Source organism: Platichthys flesus, chromosome 10, assembly GCF_949316205.1.
Source record: "Platichthys flesus chromosome 10, fPlaFle2.1, whole genome shotgun sequence".
In the NCBI taxonomy this organism is placed as follows: domain Eukaryota; kingdom Metazoa; phylum Chordata; class Actinopteri; order Pleuronectiformes; family Pleuronectidae; genus Platichthys; species Platichthys flesus.
In genome coordinates, this window is record NC_084954.1 from 5,344,490 (window position 1) to 5,360,495 (window position 16,006).

General features: G+C 40.0%; 1 protein-coding gene across 3 annotated transcripts; it reads right to left on the reverse strand.

The window, feature by feature from the left end:
- Positions 1-1,083: 1,083 nt before the first annotated feature.
- LOC133962144 (synaptosomal-associated protein 23-like) lies at positions 1,084-15,019 on the reverse strand. Of its 3 annotated transcripts, none has more exons than XM_062397613.1 (8): positions 14,864-15,019; positions 10,458-10,572; positions 7,013-7,054; positions 6,582-6,630; positions 5,742-5,859; positions 4,240-4,416; positions 3,980-4,124; positions 1,084-3,461 (listed from the first exon to the last, which is right to left on the reverse strand). In XM_062397613.1, exons 2-8 carry the CDS (start codon positions 10,512-10,514, stop codon positions 3,399-3,401), a joined length of 651 nt encoding a protein of 216 aa, XP_062253597.1. In that variant the 5' UTR covers positions 10,515-10,572; positions 14,864-15,019; the 3' UTR covers positions 1,084-3,398. The 3 variants fall into 3 exon arrangements, with proteins under 3 accessions (XP_062253597.1, XP_062253596.1, XP_062253595.1); XM_062397612.1 differs by having other exon boundaries at positions 14,853-14,992; XM_062397611.1 differs by lacking the exon at positions 14,864-15,019 and adding an exon at positions 14,648-14,814.
- Positions 15,020-16,006: the final 987 nt, after the last annotated feature.

Below are 16,006 nucleotides of genomic sequence, written 5' to 3' on the forward strand. Positions count from 1 at the left end.
TTCCCACCAAAGTCCAGGACAAGTTGTGAGTCATGTGACTCTCGACCGCTTTTTCCAAACCACACAACAGGACCAGGCACGAGCAGCTTGGAGCTGACGTGTCTTTACTCTGAATGTAAAGGGAGGAAATAGTAAAGGGACTGGTGAGAACTGGGTACATGTAGGAGTATAATGCAATAAAGCCATAATAGAATAACTCATTTATTCAATATATGCATACAGGGGGGGATATAGATTATGTACAGTGTATGGAACTGCATTTATAAATGTTCATTTGTTTCTAGGATAGTGTTTCTCTCTCTCTCTCTCTCTCTCACACCCACACTTCACCACTGCCGTCTTGCCTTTGACTGTGGGCTCCGTCCCTGAACTATGATCTATCTCAAGTGACCTCGTTAAAATGATGGAAGTCGGGTGTAGAGAGATTAACAAAGGCTGTTTGGCTCCAGAGTTTTCCAGGAAACATGTAATGATCTCTCTCTCTCTCTCTCTCTCTCTGGCTTATTTACATTGTCACCCAGAGGAACAAAATTAGCTGTTAAATCAGTCATCTTCTCGTGGCTGTCACACACACAGGGAATACAGATGTTTCCACAGGGAATACAGATGTTTCCATGTGCAGACGGCCATTAGAACAATGCGCCTGTGTTAACAGTGCCAGTAATTGGAGATTTCCTGCACCTTTAAATGGTTTGGGGGGAACTTGCATCACATGTAATCAGTCTTGTTTTTGTCTTGGTCACTATATTTGGGGGAATCTCACTCTTGACACCTTCTTCCACTTTCTTTACCCCTCCTCCTCTTCTTCTTCTTTCCTACCTGCCTCTTCTCTTTGGTGGTTTTTAAATCTGCATTTTGTATTCTCTAGCGATGTAAAATACCCAACAACTGTTGACAGGAAAGATCTAATATCTTTAAAACCTTTTGAGAGAATAAAGTTTAAAAATAAACTCCTGATACTACCCGGTTTGGGTTCTTTTATTTATTGACCACTCTACCACCGTCACAGTTTGGTTGCCAATGTTTAATGAAACCGAAAATTCATTTTATTTGTTAATACATTAATAGAAGATGCAAGGAAAATGCATTCGAGAACAGATTTATTGTGTACAGATGATTTAACATGGGCAGGCATGAAAGAAAAAGGCATTTTGACTCCGTTGAACAGCCGCCCCTTCACCGAGGTCATTTCAGATAAGAAGAGCTGCACAGGAACATATTCAAAATAGACAAAAACGGTTGTATTTACATTCCAGTGGCTGTAAAACAATGAATGAACAGCCTCAAGACAGCGAGGCAGCCTTAAGCTATACTAATTAGATCTCAGCTGACAAGTAACAGGCCGAGGACGATCACTTAGAGAAATACAAAGCCCTGAATAACCGCTCATTTCAATCTTTACAAACTCAAAAGGTGGACGCCTGCAGCACAGCATACAAATGAGCAGTTTTCTCCCAAAAACTAAAAAGGCCTTGTGATGCATACGAGAGATATTATAAGCATTCGGTATATTACTTTATCATTAGCCAATTTTCCACAGCGAGGCCTGAGCATCGCCAGCCAGGACTTTTGCATTTACCCCCCCCCCCACTAAACAACATTCATTTGCATGTATATTTTTGCATCTCGCTGCCAGCAGTAAAATTTCTGAGTCGGGCTGCAGCGCTGACAAGTAGAATTACGCCCTCCATCATCAAATATTATCACTTTACTGGAGCCTGGCTCCGAGAACTGGCTGTTCCACAGAGCAGGAGGAATGGTTTGTGATACCATGGCTGTTAGAACACAACCATCCACCATCACACTGACAGGGGGCCTGCACACTTTTAAATCCCAGTATTCTCCCAGACTCATTTTCTTCAATTAAAAAAAAAAGTCTAGGTCATTTTCATTAGATCACCACAGCAAAGAGCCAGTGAGCCGATATGAGGAATGGCAGAGCACGGCCGCGTGTTTCCAGACTCAACATGTGTTTTCATACTTTTACAGGCAATTATTAAACTTGAGGAAATTAATTTTCACACACACACATTACCAGGCTCGTGTGGGCTGTTAAATCTCCTCCTGGGTGCTATATATCTCTATTAACTGGGAGGTAACAAAGAAGGAATGGCATTAGATTAACGGCGAAGCTATATAGGCAATTAATGAACAGCTACACTGCGTTTCAGTATTTACATCGACACCGCGGTCACGGCGGGAAAGAAAAACCTCAAGTGACACGAAATGTGACGTACAGCAGTTTTTCAAACCACTGGTGTTTCCCCCCCCCCCCCCCCATTGTCGGGGACGTCATAAACTGATCTAGAGACGCTGTACAGGAGGAAATGAAGAACATTCCTCCTGGTGCTAACTGACCCTCCTTCACATTTGAAGGAACAGCGATTGCTATACATTTAATAAAAAAAAAACACATCCACATTGAATTGCCCTCGTTCAGGGGGGTGGGGGGGTGCTTTGAGTCCCAGCGTCACAGTGTTTCTGCTGCGACTCCAAAGCACAACTTTTTATTTCTTGTTTTTGAAACAACTTGGGGAAGAAATGGCAAAAACAAAATAACATGGGAACAAAGTTTTTAAAACAAAAGAAAAAAAAGACAACTTTATTAACAAGTCATTTCTGCTGGATGAAGAATAATTAAATAAGCATCTCAAAACAATACACGATACAATTAACAGGGAACCAATAGGAATTTGATTGATTTGTTTTAGACCAAGAATTATCTTTGATCACTTTTGATCAAAGTGGCTGCAGCTCTATCAGGGTAAAACCAATAAGGGGGGGATACATAAATTAATGTTGTGCTGTATATCAATTAAAGACAATTAAAGATCTTGGATCTCCCTCGTCCATGAATTCCAGAGAGGCACATACACAGAGACAGTTCATAGCTCTCGACTCAAGAGGAAGGCAAACAGGGGGAGAAGAATAAGCAGGAACAGTATTTGACCTGAGCTCCTTCCCTTCCTGTGAATGGGATTTGATAAGATACAAGTCGGGTCCATATTTGGTATCAAACAGACGTGACAGGCACTCAGTCACTGGCTGTTAGCTGCAGTTTGTGATGCCCGCATTTCTTCCCCAAGTCCAGCACGGAGACTATGAATACAAAATGTTTAAGGATAATTTATAGACTGTATAAATGTTTATACTCTCTTGACATATTAGTGCAGTAAAGGCAGGCACACGGCTGGCATGAACATTCTCCCAGAGTGGATTTCTATTTTATGTTTGTGCATATGTGCAAGAATGTGTGTGCATGTGTGCATGTGTGTGTGTGTGTGAGTCCGCTGTGTGCGTGTGTGTGTGTGTGAGTGCATGTGTGTGAGTGTGTGTGTGTGTGGGGCGATACAGGCTCAAGGTTGATAGATGAAATTGGCAGAAGCGTGGTTCCTTGTCTATTTGATGAGCTTGTTGGCTCGTTGGTTTGCATCATCAATGCGAACCTTGTTCATGTCCGCCTGAAAGAAAACGATGGAACAGGTGAAAAGAGGCACTAATACAGACATTCCTTTTTCATCAAGCAATTTGTAGATTCACTAGTAACTTTGAATGCATTTAAACACATTAAAAAGTTGAGCGCTGTGGGGTGGGAGGGGGTTTGACCTCTAGTGACAAGCGAGGCAATACACAGTCCTGTCTGTTTCAGTGATCTACAGGTGGAGGTAATGTGTCAAGAGGTGAGGAGGAGGAGAACTCATGAAGATATAAAAGACAGGATTCAAACCCTTAGTTCAATGTATCATAACTTTCGTTTGTTAAGAAGTAAACAGTGTGAAAGTTTAATTTGTCCATAAAGCCTGAGATGATGAATAGGAAGAGGAAAGAAATGTGTTTGAGTGAGAGGGTTTTTTCTAAAGACATCTCAGGTAAAACTCCTCCTAAATCCTCTCGGAAGGAACCATCAGCAAATTAAGACGACAGAAGCTTTGTCGACATAAAAATGAAGAATCGCAGGGAGTGGGTCTCAGGCTCTTACCTTGTCGGTGATGCGGTCGATCTGTACGTTCTGCTTGTCTATCTCAGAGCCCATGTCCATAGCCATAGTCTTCAGGTTGCCAATGATGCTGCCGACCGCATCGAGATTCTCCTCCATCTCGTCCTCACGGGCATCGTTGGTTATCCTGTGGCACAGACGTTCAAATGATGGTTTACAAAGGATCTTTCAAATATGTGTCAAAGGCAATTTTAATTTCTGACGGCACTTTAGTAAAAGACAGAAAAAGATCCGGACTCCACCTCTTGATGTACGGGCCTGAAGGAGCGGGGGCGTTCAGCTGGCCGGCCTGACCGTTACGAGCGCCCGGCGGCTGCCTTGAGATCACCGTGTCACTCTCGTAATTTTCTCCATCTCCTCCTGCTCCTCTGATTCCCCAGGTTTTCTTATATTTCGTATCATGCTCAATAGTTGACACCCTGGCAAAGGAACAAATATCATAGTCAGAACAAAACCAGGCAATATAAAAGGGGTTTGCCTTAAAAACTAGGACACTTTCGATTAAGAGAACCATATGAACTATGGAGGAAAAGCATATAAAAGCTGCCATCGCTACTACATTCACAGATGCTCATCTATCATAACATCAAAAAAACGATCTCCTACCTTATCTTTTGGTACTCATCAATGAATCCTCCTCTCCAATGTGAAAGCATTTTGAAAAGATTTGTTTTTCATGTTTAGAGCCAGATATGATCTTATTGTACAAAGACACTGCACATCGATACGGCTTGACAGATTCAGACACAGAGATTACAGTGTGTTCTCCACGGACCATTACACCCAAAGGGTCACGCAACCAACTGTTTCAAAAACAGCTGGGAATGCTCATGAATCGGAGAAGCAAGCTTATGACCACAAAATACACATTTGACATACAAATCAGTGTTTTGTGTTGCAGCCGTTCAAACTGCGTTAATGCTGCAAAAGTCAGTGATAATAGAAACGAAGTGAAGTCGGACTTGTTTCTGGTTTTCTGAGGTGTTTGCTCCCTTTTCAAAACTTTTCTCATTTTATTCAAATCACATCCTTAATGTTACTCGACAAAGGAACACAGCTTTTTCCCAAGAAAAGGAGGCAATCATATAGATTTATGGTAACGGCCACCGGACAGTTCAATACACTGAAACAAATTTAGCACCAGCTGCTGTGAACACAAGAGTTTCAGAGCCGCAGTAAGGAACAAAACACGTTAACATAATGACTGAATCCTAATCTGACCCAGAATCCACCAGTGAATTGACTACAGCCTCAGATTGTGTCGTTAATTTAATGTTAATACCGTAACCTTTTACATGTGACAGGTGTTAGCAGCGCTGCTAAAAGGTTTCTAAGATCAATGGGCCAATTTCTAAGCTAATTATCCAAAAACAGATAATTTGTGGCACGGCTGTCCTCCTGTTGTCGCATTGATTTAAATAATCCAAATATTAGTTACACAACACTGTACACGGAGAGAAATTAGTCACGAGAACTCCACAGTGAATAGTAAAACTACCCAAAATATAAAGAATAAACAAAACTATATTTAATATGCCAAGAACCAGAGTTTTGATACAGCTTCCTTGCTTGTTAACAGCTGAATTTGTCGACTTCATTTGCAAGTATTTGTTCAAATCAGCTCCAAACCAATGAGAGGAAAATGTGATAAATGTAATCTCCCAACTGGCAGTAAAACAGTGTCGTGTATCCAAAATAAGATAACAGTGAAAAGGAGCCCTCAGCGGCTCTGGGTGTAAAGTACCTGTCACAGGGGCAGACACACATCCCGCAGCACTTGGAGAGATCGGTGAGGTTCTTCTCAGCCAGTTTCATGTCCTGGTTGATTTGGTCCATGCCGTTCTCCGCATTCTTCAGCTGCTCTGGAACACAAAGAGACCGGTACAGCACATGTTAGACTCCTCTTTGTATCCAGGTACGTTTCCTACACTAGAAATTAATCCTATTGCTTTGTTGTTATAGACTTTATTTAGTTTTTTCCAATTTTAGAATAGATTAAATTAATTATTAAATAACCACTGGGAGGATTCTTAAATTGGGTCAACAACTGGGCCATTGCAGCAGAAACAAATGGTAGAGAGACAACACAATGGAACATACAGTAGGTAGAAAAACTAATAATTACAAATGCACATTTTTAAACAGAGAAAACAACAGATACATACAAAGTTAAATACAGTGAACTGCTCCTGATGGAGAAAAATACTGTAAACTATCATTAATTGAGGGTAATAAACTTTCGCCTTATTTTAATAATTAATTATATGATCATTTTGACCGTTGATCACTGTTTTACTGCAACAATTGTTATATATACACAGGTTTGTATAAGCTTCATTAATAACTCTCTTATTTTAAAACTCAGCATTACACTATCGCCAAGTGTGTGCATTCATTTGTGTGCACTCACACAAATGAATGCAGCTCCAAGTTAGAAAATGCAAAACATTTCTGTGAGCACGACATTCTCGGACATCTTTGTCCTTGACTTTTATTCAACAGCCTCAAGTGAAATTGAAAAGCTCCACAAAACAAAGTAAGGTTACATTCATCAAAACCTGCAGCAGCGCTGTGGTAAATTTACCTCCTTGCTGGTCCAACATCACCATGGTGTTTACGCCTGTTTGTTTGCTCTGGAAACAACAATAAAAGCATTAGTTAAGAACCCATGAAAATAAAAACACACATCGTTTCATGAACTATGAGAGAAGGTAATAACCAGGCGTAGATACATTTCAGGACTCATTTGGACAAGCAGAGAACTGGAGCGTTTATCAATTATTAACTGAAACAATATTTTCCTTGTATTTGTATTTTCTTACAATGTCAAAATCTCAAATTACAAAAAACATCAATGTCCCAATTTGTTGTAAACCATACACATTTAAATTCATATTTTTGACAAAATAATGTCAAAATATCTAATATGAAACTTAAACTAATATTAATTCTAGAATTCAAAGACAACATAGAGGAGCCGGTGATGAACCAACAAAGACACATTAAAACTCTCACCTCCTCGGCCATCTGCAGCATCCGCCGCGTGCTTTCCAGTGACTGGGGGAAGAAAAGAAACAACACGTGTTAGAGAATAATGAGACAAATTGAAAAGCTAAATGTAAACAGTTTTAGCCAAAAGCAGTTTGCAGCAAGAACGAGGGAGGAAGACACAAAATGATGCCGAGTGGAATCACGCCTCAGATCGAATGATGCATTTTTGTTTGTGTGTCTCATTTAGGCTCTAACTGCCTAAATGCACCTGACCGAGATCGTGCAAATGAAATGAAAATAGATGAATTCAGTGTTATTTTATTGGGGCATCATTATCCTCCCTTGTATTCCAATGACACATTGTAGATTCAAAATAAATTTGAGTACACCACCCAGGATTCTGCAGCTCCCTGTCATACTTCCTGTTCTCTCTCTATTTGCACTTTTTCCAGATTTTGGTAAAGTTTATATTGTTGGACCAAATCTTCAACCCACAATGGATTTTATATATCCACCTGGATTTGTATGAGAATTTCTGACAGTATTCTTAATTCAAATAAACCAGTTGATTGGTGAGGATACGGCCTCGAGGGACTGAGAGGGTGGAGAAGAAAAACAGAAGAGAATTACAAAGGAGACGGAGAGGAAGAGAACAAGATAAGAGGGATGAGGGAAATGGAAAGATGCGTGTGATAAGAAAATAAGATTAAAAAAAAGGAAGCGACACGGTATTCATTAAGATATAAGCGTCGACTGCAGCAGATCTATAAGACCAGTTCCACATTGTGATAATAGACTTAATATCATCTGAGATTATATTTATACAATGAATAATTCAAGTTAAATTGATTTATTTTTTAGCTTATTAAGGCTGAAAATAATAAGTTATTGATTTTCCATCAATTATATTTGTGGTTAATGATTATATAAGTCATTAACTTACCTCAGTTCTTTTAATAAAATACAACAAGTATTATTTAGAATACACTATTTTACAATACTGAAAAATGTCAGTTGTAATATCTAAGGAGCAAAGGGATCTTTGTGTTCTTGACAATACAAAATATCAACAATACTGATCACATAAGACAAGGAAAAGCAGGAAGTGATGCAAACATTGTGCATATTAAACTAAGGAGCATGGATTTCATGCTGTGTCTAAATTCGCTCTAATCAGATGACATAGGGTAAGGCCGACACAAAAGTTAATTGACAACAAGACGCAGACAAAAACACACAAAGACAAAAAGGGGTTGAAACTGGAATGCAGTCAGTTCAGGTGAGCAATGACTTTGTCTCGCTATAAATAGACGGCAACTCTGCACAGAGCAGCCAAAGGAGCAAAGCACGGAAGCAACTCGGGGCATGACTCCACTGTTACCATCGCTAATGAACAGTTACCAAGAGGGAGAGAGAGAGAGGGAGGAAGACCGGATCCCTTATTCTTTCTGTGTTATGTTTGCTCTGAATACATTAATCAGCGAGTTGAGAAACAGACAAACATAGAATTGGCGAGAGGAATATGATGAGCTCAGCCAGGTTCCTGTTGGCTGAGCCCGAACATCATTCGGTTGGATAAACATTACTTAATGTCGACCCAAATCCTTGGACTTGACTAATTAAGCCTGAAATCGCACACTTAGCACAAATCTTCCAGGTTGAGGTTCTCTGAGAAATGTGAGATACAGAGAACGGCATGCTAATTTGTGTTTGGGATGACTGTACATTTAAAAACAGCCTTAAACCCACAAGACACGTCCTTAAGATGACCTTTCCCTTATCATTAGAAATTTCGATATGGTCCTGATAAATTGCCAGCCATGCTCTGAGTTAGTCAGGTATGAGTGTTTACCCAAAGCCAGAGTGTTAAGTAGCTTTAGCAGAAGGAGCCGCCCATGCTTTGTCCAATCCGTGATCTCCTTTGTCAACCAGACAGCAGCAGCAGCAGGAAGAAAAAGATAGAAACACAGTTCAGAAAAGAGAAGAGAAAAAAGAGAGGAAAACCCCCCACAAGGAATTAGTACAGGGGAAATTACAAGAAGGTGACGTGCACTGGAGTAAATTAATCTGCCCCCATTCCAGTCAGATGGCTGATCATATGATGCCCAGCAGTGCTGATTAAACAAATATCTCCATGATGATAACAACGCTTAAATATGGCTGACAACATTCACACCGAGGGGGACGGGGCTAAATTAGGCGTAATAGCCTCACACACTCCTCAGTAATGCCTGACTTAATTCTCAGCTGAATGCTTTGAAAATGACTCAATGCAAAACTGCAGAAACCAGCGGATTATATACGTCTGTGTTTCATTCTACTCAATCTGTATAAACTGAGCCTAAAAAACATAGCTACAGTTAAAACAACTATTTCATTGTGAATATTTCAATATCAATAACTGAACATATGAAGGATCAACTGTACTGATATGGCTTCATGAGTATTTGTACTGAAAATATCCAAAGGAATAGTTTGACATTTTTGGAAATGCTAGCACCTGCTCTCCTGATGGTGTTCATTTAGAAGATTAATACCAGTTTTGTGTTTTCATGTCAAATATGGAACTACAGCTGGCGGGTGACAATCTTAATTTTAGATTAATTAGTCATCTTTAGAATAAGCATATTTAATGTCAAATTATTCTTTCAACGATTTAGCATTCTTACTACTGGCTGCATTTGTTTTGTTTTATTTTCATCTGATCTAAACTGTTTTGCATCCAAGACTAATTACATTTTTCTGTTGAAGACAATTACTTTATGTATATGAGTCTTTTTTTGCTGTAATTTAAAGGAAAACTCCACCTTAATCTTCCTTTTTAGTATCAGGTACTCGTTCCCTCCAGGTTTAAAAAGTTTAAAAGAGAAGAGCTGCTGTTAAATTTGGTGCAGATGAGAGCAATGGGTTTTCACGGTAGGAATAAAAACAGGCTAATGCTTTATTTTAGTATGGTATAATTTCTGGATAATGTGTAGGAAGGTTTCCTGGGAGCTAAGTACATACTGTGGAGCCCAGAACTGCAAAATAGCTTTTCCTTTAAAACAAAGCTCAATTTAAACCCATACTAATATTCACTTATTACTAATTTAATATTGGAAACATTATCCCCCATATAAACTGTGACTGTTTGGTTGCATTTACAGTTTCCGCATATTTAGTTAGGACCGAAATACTTGTTTTTGGGAAACTTCCAAGAAAAAAAAATAAAGTAGAGAAACATCTGTTGAAACATCTCACACATACACACGCAACATGATCCCCTCTCTGTCAAGTTCCATCTGAATTCTCACCATGTTCCAAACCCTCATACTTTCAGTTCTGTTATGGACTTTCACAGCGTTGGCATTTGATACTTAAACATTCCAGGTAGAGATCAAGTTAGAGATGTTTCATACTGCTGCTACTTGCTCATAGAGAGTCAGAAACAGACTGTGAGTGAGTCTGTGTGGCTCGTGTGAGTCAGTACCTCGTCAGTCACTTGGTTGGCTCTCAAGGTAATCTGTTCCACAGACATGTCGTCCATCTTGCTGCTGTCCTGTTTGGAGGCTCCTCCTGCGGCACCGAGCTCGATATTCTGCGGCCTGAAAAGATTGGTTCAGAAAAGTATTTTAATAATCAGTTTTAATGCAGTTTCTTTACATATTGGCGGACATACATTCCAACAGCCACACATCTGCATTGAGATAATAATTTCCGATTAATCAGACTATGGCAGAATAAGTTTCAGTTAATTGTTGACATTGATCAACGAGGAGCACCAAAAGTCAACAAGTCATATATCATACATAATTTGATATTTTTCTCCCACTGCAGATGTTTATCATGTTGATTTGTAACATAAGGCAAAACTTTAACTGCATATAGATTTGATAGGGAACAAAAAACAACAACAAAGCCCTAATTGGAATTCTGTGAATTTAATCCAAATTCGTGTCAAGTTACTTTAACTGAACTGTTCTCCTAGGAGTTTAAAACAACATGTTAAACTTGTTTTTTTAGTGGTTTACAAGGAGCATTACCTTGTTAAGACATATATACCCTATAAGTCTTACTTGCAAGAACTACAGTCAAAGCTTTACAGGTTCAAAAGTTCAGGTTCTGAGAAGCATCAGCTTAAGCGTTTTGATAGTTAAAAAGAACCTTATATCTCATGTCACAATAAGTAAAGGTTCAGTGCTGTATACTACATCTTAAAGATGGAAGAGCAAACTTAATGGTCGAACTTTTAACTACGTTTGCAGAAATGTTTTTGTTTGTCACTTATGGGGAACAGAAGAGGATGCAAAACCTAAACAAGGCTCATTTCCTGCTGCTTAGAGAGTGTTTGGAGTCTGAACACAGACAATCGGCCTGCTGATAAAGGAAACACAAATCTGTATCAGTGATGAAGAAAACCTATCTGTTTGTGTGCCTGCGGCGGGTCCTTGTTGATGTAAAGCTTAGCTGCAGCGTGGCTGGTAGAATCATATGTGCTAACAATGAGGGAACTGAGATAAGGAAGCTGGAATATGGAAATTAGAATGATGAGATTGAATGTTGCCAGCTGGCAGATTAAAAGAAAATTCAATCTTTCATAAAAATAAGATAATGTTATTGGTAAAGGGTAAAAGACATTTAAGGTAAGAGTAGTACGTATTTAAAAAGTCTAACATTATCTTTCTAAAATTTGTGGTTTGACTTTTTTTAAATGGCAGTTGAGTGACAGACATTACTGTTCTCACTTTAGTGATTTATCCTATTTTTCTTGTACATGAATGTTCCTGAAAAGATGCTGTATTATACATCGTCAATAGAGACATTGTGCAACAAATGGGACCTTAAAATTTAAAATTAAACTTCAAGTTCAAGACAAATAACCTATGTGGCCTCAAAAAGATCAATATTATGTTATGAGGACATCAAATCTACATTTAACGGTTAATATGGTGAAATGACTCGCTTAAATATTATTCAATGGGCAATTAAGGATTTGTCATGAAAACTTATGTTACCTAATGAGATTATGTATGCGTGGGATCTCTGTGACCACTTCATAAACACGGGAATAGTCTGACAACAGATGACAATACACCTACTTAACTAGCTGGTGGTGGATGCTGCTTAAGAATTCTTAGCATCAATAACTGACTCACTTCAAAACAAGTATAGCCTAAGATCAAAAGCTACTCAAGGCTGCTCCACGGATGTGATATTCAGTGTATGAATTCCCCGATCTCATCAAGACATACTGGGTTATGCCTACATTTCACAGCTCAATACACACTGCGCTCAGATCAACATTTAGATTTCACGATCTTGCACAATCATCACAAAAGAGGTTGTTATGAAAGAGGTGTTGTTGAGAAGCTTTATCGTTGAGCCAGCAGAAGGAAGTGCAGGGTGTCAACAGGGTTTTTAAGACCGTAATGAATGAAGCTGTCGGGGCGGCTGTGGCGTAGAGTGGTCGTCCTCCAATCAGACAGTCTGCGGTTCAATCCTCAGTCTTCCTCAGCTACATGCTGAAGAGTCCTTGGGCAAGATACTGAACCCCTAAAAATGGCCTTGTAGGGAATAATCCTTGAAAGTCCATACTATCAAACAACTGGAGGCGTTTGGAATCAGTTCCACTTTGCTCTCGTTTGTAGTTTTATTAGTGTGTGAACTACAACACACAGAGAGATTACAAAGTAATTCTTAGGAGCAAAAAAGTAGCATAAAAATAGAATCAACACAGCTATGAATTCAAATCACTGAACAAACCTTGAATGTTGCAGACAAGGGATGAGAAGTGGAGCAGAATTAAATGCCCCTAAGTGTTAGATGAGGGTAAGAACCGTTATGTATAAGTACGGTTAAAAGGCTACAGACACCCATTCAATTACTTCCAAGGAAAACACTGTTATAATGATGTAAAGCATTCTGGATGGTTTCTCAATTCATAAATACAAGCCCACTGACAGGCAGTCCACTTTGTGGAGAAGGGACTTGCATAATAGGTGTGGTTTTGTTGTATTTTTCAAGGTAATCCATTCGGAGACACATACTTTAAGTACAGAATCCATAATTCTGATCATAACTTGAGCTATGGCACCTTGGGGTAGAGCCAAGCAGGCGCAAATCCAATGATTTGTGACCTTCGTGCAGTCCAGCATCACAAGAGGCTCAGAAATGAGGTGTGATATTAGCCTCTAAGAGGTTTTGGTGCATAAAATAACGTGAAATCAAGAGCGTCCTAAGCAAAGAATGAAGTCTGTTATCCGGCTTTGACAGGACAGTCAAGGACAGAACCAGGTGTCCATGAGCAAGACTAAAGTTTCACCCGACAGAAGGATCCCAAAACTCAGGAAACATCCTTTTCCTTTCGTTCTCTCCTGTCCCTTTCCTCTCCCTTATATGGTTCAAATAACATTTTCCTGTTTTCCAAATAACCCCTGAACCTCAAGTTCCCGTTCAACCCTACTGCAATTAAACATCCTGAGAAAAACACAGGGAAAAACAGAGAAGCTACTTGGCAGGCAGATTAGACGATTCAATGTTGTAGACGCTGCATTTTTTTTCCTGGACCAGAGGGCATTTGGTTCACACAGACTCGACTGCTCTTTCCAACCCATTATTGAACTTGATGAGGAACTGATACGAGGTTTATTATCCAGAAAGCAGAATAACGACTCATCTGCAGATTTTGTAATTTGTTTGCCAAGCAAAGAGCAGAGGAACATGTCAACAACTAAAGATAAACTTCCTGTGCCAGTGAACCAGATCTCTCTGTAGCCGGGTATCGATTAGAGTGATGAGAAGGTTACAACCGCAGAAGAAACATACAAAAAACACAGTATTTTTTACTTTTTTGTGCAGTTTGAGTCTGAAACACAACCCATGTATTCACGCCCAAGGCTGAGACAACGCACAACATGGCGCCACAATCACAAGATCACTTCCACAGACATACCCGTTCATGTTGTCATGTCTTCACAGTCACAGCCCAACACAATGACTCCAACAGGGAAACTCACTTCTTGTTCTTCTCCCCAAACCTGTTCATCCTGATCTGGGAGCCACACACACACACACACACACACTGACGTCTTCTCTTCATCCTATAATGCTGTGTTCACGGCCCCCTTGTTGACCTTTTAATACATTCAAACACAAAAGGGCTTTACTTCTCCAACACACTTTCCCTGTAGTGTGGATGACAACATTTTGTGTGTGTGTGTGTTGGGGGGGGGGGGGGGGGGGGGGGGTATTTAAAAGATAAGAAGGTAGCTGAGCTGTGTGGAGAAAACAAACACATGACATCCCGCTGTGCCCATGAAGGTGGTCAAAGCACGTGTTTTACCTATTTTAACTTTAAGTAAAAAATAAAGTACATTTTACTAATCTGTTCAGTCGTTGTGTTTAAAATATAATAATAATTCTATCTACACTCCTGACCCGGTTGGTTGTGTCACGGGGCCAAAGGGACAAAGTGCTGGGCCACTTTTTAACCCGAGTCACCTGAGACAAACAGGTGACGTTAGCTTGGATGAGAAACACGAGCCCAGAAAAAACACAGTCTCTAACACACACACAAACACACACACACGCACACACACAATAAAAGCGAGCTGTAGCGGTCCAGCCCCACTTTTAACACTTTTAAAACTTTTAACTTTTAAACGATCAAAGCGGTCTTACATTGTGTAGAAAGTTGTGTCAAGTTGTCGTAAAACGGGGACAGGGTCCGCTCCGGAGTCGTTAACCTAGCTTAAACACAAAAAGTGTAGCTAGCTCGCTAGTTAAGCTAGTTCCGCTTTCTCTCCCTCACCCACTTTTCTAACAGCTGCCCGACAACCCGCTCTCAGAACCGGGGCCGGAGCTAATGAAGGGAGGCGACACTTACAATTGTCTTACCCTCCTGCTTGTGTGGTGAGATCTCCTCGCGGCTGCTGCTCCTCCTTCCTCTCGGGGGGTGAGAACTTGGCTGCCGGAAACTTCTGGATTCCTTCAGTGGCTCCTCCGTCCTGTGTGGTGTGCTGTGCTGCGTTCACGTGCTGTCGGGAAATGTCGCGATTGTAAAAAAAAAAGACCGGAAGAAGAGCTCCGAGGCTTGAGTCAGAATTAGTAATATAACAATCTGGAAATATGATGCCAAGAGTAACTTACTATATTATGTTGTTTATTTGCATATTGAAACAGTAGGACACTGTTATTCTCTCTGCTTTAGAATCATTAAGATAAGATAATAATCCGGTATTAGTCCCTTAGTTAAAGATAAGCGTCAGCACGTAATAATAAGTAACATTCAATACTTAAGTGTAAGGAATAGAAAAAAGATAGAAAATATGAATGGTATAAAAACTGATATATATATGATATATACAGTACAAGACAAATATGTGTAGTATGATAATTGCTTATTAACCATTGTTTTGCACAGACAGGACGAATATTGCAAAGTTAAGAGAGTTAAAGGTTCAGTGTGTAAGATTAAGGTGAAAATTATCTATAAGCAGAAATTGAACATAAAAGTACCCTAGTGATGTTTTCACTAGTTCGTTTCGTCTAGATTAAACAAATTGTTGTTTTCTTTATCTTTATATTTACATCAGGAGCAGGTCCTCTTTACGGAGGCCTCCATGTTTTTTCTACAGCAGTCAAACTGGATAAACTAAACACCTTTTGAGTTTTTATGACAATTGAAGTTTGTCACAGGTTCATGTTCATGTTTGGAAGGGGAGGGGGAGTTGAGGGGCATTCAGCTGCAACATGCAACTTCACCACCAGATGTCACTAGATTCCACACACTGAACCTTTAAACCAGAGTAAGAGTTCTGTCTGTTTTTAGTTTTGACTGGGAGCAGAGCTGGTTGTACAATCTCACTGCTGCCGGACCTGCGATACCTCCTTCAGACACTTAGGGTGAATCAGTCTGTCGCTGAAAGGATCTTCCCAGTGCTGTGATAGTGTCCCGAAGAGGGTGGGACTGGGTGTCCATCATCCTCCTCTGTCCCACCACCTCCACTGGGTCAAGGGGGGTAACCCCGGACCGAGCTG